At 47.5% G+C, this 4,935-nt stretch overlaps 1 protein-coding gene across 1 annotated transcript; it reads right to left on the bottom strand.

The window, feature by feature from the left end:
* Positions 1–3,276: 3,276 nt before the first annotated feature.
* Positions 3,277–3,552, bottom strand: LOC122717566 (putative glycine-rich cell wall structural protein 1). Its single transcript, XM_043941784.1, has one exon. The coding sequence runs from the start codon at positions 3,550–3,552 to the stop codon at positions 3,277–3,279; it is 276 nt and encodes a 91-aa protein (XP_043797719.1).
* Positions 3,553–4,935: the final 1,383 nt, after the last annotated feature.

Raw genomic sequence — 4,935 nt, 5'->3', positions numbered from 1 at the left:
TTGATTGATATCAAGTAATTTGTGTTGATTCTGAGTTTAATTTCATCTCAATCAAAATTAAGTAAAAATTCATTTAACTGTTAGCTGATTTGATGAGTTTAGACTATCATTGAACCATCAATAAACTTGAATAAAATTAAGCTGACTTAACCTGACTTAACATAAACTGTTTCAAAGAAATATTTTTATTAATAACTTTTTAACAACGATCGACAATTAAAATTTTCACAACACTATTTAGGATGATAACTTTAACAATATATTAAAAAATTATCAAGATAACAACTGATATTTTTTTGTAAATGTTCTAACAATTCGCACTAGTTAGTAATATGATAAAAAATGAAAAAATTGATTAATTGAAAAAAAATTTGAAACGATAACTTTCTACTCGATTTAGAAAAATACGAGATCGCGTCCGTTTTTCTGTTCATTCTCCGTTGATAAAAACAATAAGGAGACCGTATTGTTTAAACGATGTTGGATGTGAGAAAAGAGAAAGATCGGTAGAACGGAAAATATTGGCACGAGAAAAAGAGAGAGAAAGAGAGAAGCAAGAAAGGGAGAACGACAGACGTTTATTCCTGGCCAGACTGCGGACGATTCCAGCAATAAGAGGCTTCTGGTGGCGAAGGGATGAATCGGCGGGAGATGATTATTTCGTGGCTCACCGGGATTGAATCCGCGTTGAAGAGTGCTCGACATGGTGCGGTCAGGCCAGTCTTGCGAGAACGGAAGATCGTCGATTCGGTCTTTCATCGGACGCGTCTTTCCAATATCGTCTCCAACGGTGTTCCGATCAACAAACCGTTACCGCCATCACTGCCATTGACACTCTTTTGCCAGTCGTATTTGCTCAACGACGACTATGTCCATCTCGTGGACAAACTTTGAATTGTTTTTTCATCGTATAATTGTATCGAGTCACGTGATACGATTTTTTACCGATAGAGCCTACTTCATTTTCCAACGCAGAGTCGATAAAAAAGACGAGAAAAAATTGTGATGAATAATAATATGAGAAAATATTATAACGATCTCTGTTGTCCCACCGCTTAAAATATCAGTATTATTAAAGGAATTTAATCGTAACGAGAAATCGTGTTCCCGCTCGTTGGCACGAAGCAGTCTGTAAGATCGAGAGACACGGTACGATTCTATTTAGCGGTGCGTCGTTTGACGGGGTTTATTGGGGGTGCAACAGGTCGGGTTAGAGTAGAGTGTGTTCTCTCACCACCATCATTAGTCAACGTCACCACCCGAGTCGCTATCTCTCTCTCTCTCTCTCTCTCTCTCTCTCTCTCTCTCTCCTCCATGTTTCTCACGCGCGCTTGTTACCTATCTTCTTCTTCGTCCGTACCTCTATCTACCTGGTTGACTGGCTGACTGGCTGGTTGGTTGGTTGACTGCTTATCTACCCTTTTCTGTATGTATCGTTGGTATATCGTCAAGCATTAAATCGCTCAATACACACCTCTGTCGTATCGCTTTCGAAAAAAAAAAAGGTACACTTAATTATTTCTTATCCTTTGTTTATTGAAAAAAAAACGAAATACAAAGTACAATGTGTAAAAAGACGAAGATATTTAAAGATATTTTTGAAATACGAAATATCGTATACCGCGAAAGAAGAAGCGAGTATCGGAACAGTGTCGCTGTACTGGTGGAATCGTTAAGCTGTATCGCAAGCGTAGTCGCGCTTGAATACCGGTAACAAAACGAAGCAGCCGGCCTTTCCTTCGTGTCGGATCGCGTAATCCGGCAGGATCATCCCATTGTTGTTAGCCCGCGTGTGGATAGGAGCTTTGTAGTTTCACGAGCAGAAGCCACGTTGCTGCACCTTTTCCCTACCTTCCGCTATTTCCTCTTTCTCCCGTTCTAACCGAGGCGAAGGGGGACGGGGAGGGGTGGGGAGGGAGGAGAGGAGAAAGGGAGGGGCGTTCTCTCTGTCTCAGCAAGTATAAGCTCTTTCCAACAAATCCACCAGCTCGTTTAGTGCCGCACCAAGGATTAGCGGAAAAGCCTTCTTCTTGCGTCGCGTAACGCGCCTGACCGCGCTTACAGTGCACGGGTTGCAACGTGCGCACGTGCTCTTCTCTACCATGCGAGTATCGTTTCCTCTCCTCGCGCGTACATACATTCCGTATATCTATTCGGTCAGTGGTGGTATAACTTTGGCGAGTTATACTTTGCCTCGTAAAGGGGTTGGTAAAGCGACACGTGTAAGAGGAACACGCGGCGATACGGGTTCGAGATGTCGAGTACCAGTAACGCGCTTCAACTGACCACGAATCGAGCCGGCTACGGGAAGGTTGAAAGCCGCTGTCAACGTCTCTCAGTGGGCAGCGCTGTCTAGTTTGTAAACCTTGTTATCAACCACCGGCCATTAGGGGTCCAAGGCGACAAAATGCCGAGCAAAGTGCCATCTTTCCTAAACAATTACGGTTCACGTTGTCGATGATGCTAGGCGCGCGCGCCCCCGTACCTTCCTTACCCGCTTGCTTGAATTATCAACGTGGAGCGATTAACGACTCGAATCATGCGTGTCAGAATAACGCTCCCTCCTTTCTTTTTTTTTTCTTTTTTTCTTTTTTCTTTTTTCGCACCCGTGGAAGGGGATTAAAAAGGCGTTTAAAAGAATGCCGATGTTAAAAGCACGAACGAACCGCGTGCCGATTTAACGCGGAGAAGAGGGAAAGTACTGGAAAGTGTATGTGGCGAAGAAAAATCGAGAAAGCCTGTGTACCTCCACGAGAGAAAGAGAGAAAGAGAAAGAGAGAGAGAGAGAGAGATACGACGTTTAATTTTATCGTTTTGCAGATCGATCCGAAATATCGACTCGTTCCCCCTTTTATCTGTATTTAGGAGTCGAATCGCGGAAGGATGACGAGCCGCTGTTGTTTTCGCATTAAAAAAAAATTGGTAAAGTGGAAGTACAAATCATGGAACGAGTACCGGTTATTTGGAAATGTTGAACCGACTAAAAGAGAGGGGTATAAACGGGTGGCTGGTGGGATCGTGGGAGGAGGTGGGGTTGCCGGAGGAGGGAAGAGGAAGAGGGGGAGGGAAGGGGGGTGGAGGGAACGGCATTTGCCGTAACAAAATGCGAAGCGCTGCACGCGTTAATTCCCGTCCATAAAAGCCATCGACAAATCAAACCTTCGACGTGATTCACTGCTGGCATAAATACAACTAGATCAGCGTGTGTACGAGAAACGTGGTATGAGCGATGGGTCGACAGCCGTTTACCTCTTCCCCCGCTCTTTCACCGCTTCCTCATCCTCCGTCTGTATCACCGCCGCCGCCGCCGCTACCGCCACTGCCGCCACCGCCACCGCCACCACCGCTGCCGCCGCCACCACTGCTACCTCTACCGCTACTGCCGCCACTACCGTCACCACCTCCTCTTTCCTGCCTCCTGCCTCCAGCCAGCTGTCCGCTGCCCGGCCCGCCGCTACCCACTGCCCACTGCTCGCGCTGCTCATTGCCCGTTGTCCGCCGCTCGTTGCTCGCTCCTGCCACCCTCCACCCTTCCCCTTTCGCCTCCCCCATCCTTTTTACTCTCTTTCTCCACCACCACCACATCGCTGTTCCCTTTTTCCAAAGCGTACGCCGCCACCACTATTGCTACCAACCGCGAACGTGTTACGGCTGCCGCCAAACCGTTATGTCCCACTTTTGTATTTTTCTAGCCTCGTTATCGCTTCGAATGTACGACCAAGCTTTTCCCGATATTTCCTCCCTTTTTCTTTTTTCTCTTCCCTGTCTCTTTCTCTCCCTCCCTCCCTCGCTCCTCTCCTAATGAATTTAATCGGAAGTCATTCGATTCTTTCTCTTTCCCCCTTCCTCTTCCCCTCCCTCCTCCTCCCCACGTTTTCAAAGATTTCTTCGTTCCATCGTCCCGTGTTCCGCAAATTTTTCCCAAGAGTTTCCAAAAGGGGGGAGAGGGTTAAACGGGGCACGTACTACGATTCTTTACGTTTCGACGGCGGTTAGTGGCGTCGAAGGAAAAATAAAATAATCGGATGTCGAATGTCAGTTTCGATCGAAAACTCGTGCAACAACCGTTCTGGCCATCGGTGACTGGCCATCGGCCGACAGCCGACACCCGATACCGGACACCCGACCACCCCTCCGAACTGGTACTGGTACTGGTACTGGTACTGGTGCTGGTAGCCAGTATCCCAGAACGGTGCATCACCACCACCACCACCACCACCACCGCCACCGCCACTCTCCCCCTCCCTCCTACCTTTCGCGAATAGTTCGCTGGTATAATATGCGGTGTTGGAGATGATTTATAGGCGCGTGATATTTCTCGATACAATGGCAGCGTTGGCGGTGTTGGTTGCGGAGACAGTACGGAAAAGGTACGCAGAGGGTTGGGGAGGGGGAGGGAGGTCGCGCGATACATCGAAGGTGGGGGAGAGCGGAAAGAGAAAGGGTGGTTTCAAGCTGAGAAGTTGGCATTATACACGTCGTACTACGTGGAAACGAATGTCCGCGTTTCTTGCGGCTGTAGACTCTATCACGCCTCTCCATGCACCAACCTCCCCGCTTCGAATCGTCAGGGAGGGTGGGGGTGTGTAACGGCGAAAGAGGGAGTCTGTTCACTTATCTCGCAGCCCGTAAATAATAAAAATATAGACATTACGCGACCGTATATCAAGCCGAGAGTGTTTGGTTCGTTTTACGTTTAAGATAAATTTCACGTGCCGCGACGTCGTCCTCCCGAACCTCGCCCGAGGGAACGAATTAGAAGAGAGAAACGAATGGAAAAACGAGCAATCTCGTTTCTTCCTCCTATATACGCTGTTATTCCTTTCGCCCCGGTAATCGCCTCGCGTTTCACGCGCCTGAACACGAGAAGAATTCTGTGGGAAAAAGGGATGGCGAAGGTTTGAAATTGGAAACTTTCAATCGGCAATTACGCAG

Source organism: Apis laboriosa, unplaced genomic scaffold, assembly GCF_014066325.1.
Source record: "Apis laboriosa isolate Shangri-la unplaced genomic scaffold, ASM1406632v1 scaffold53_cov140, whole genome shotgun sequence".
Taxonomy (NCBI): Eukaryota; Metazoa; Arthropoda; class Insecta; order Hymenoptera; family Apidae; genus Apis; species Apis laboriosa.
Note: the sequence above shows the minus strand (reverse complement) of the source record. Positions and strands in the feature narration are given on the sequence as shown.

Coding starts and splice junctions, on each gene's coding strand:
- LOC122717566 (XM_043941784.1), bottom strand. CDS start 3,552: ATGGGGGAGGCGAAAGGGGAAGGGTGGAGGGTGGCAGGAGCGAGCAAC.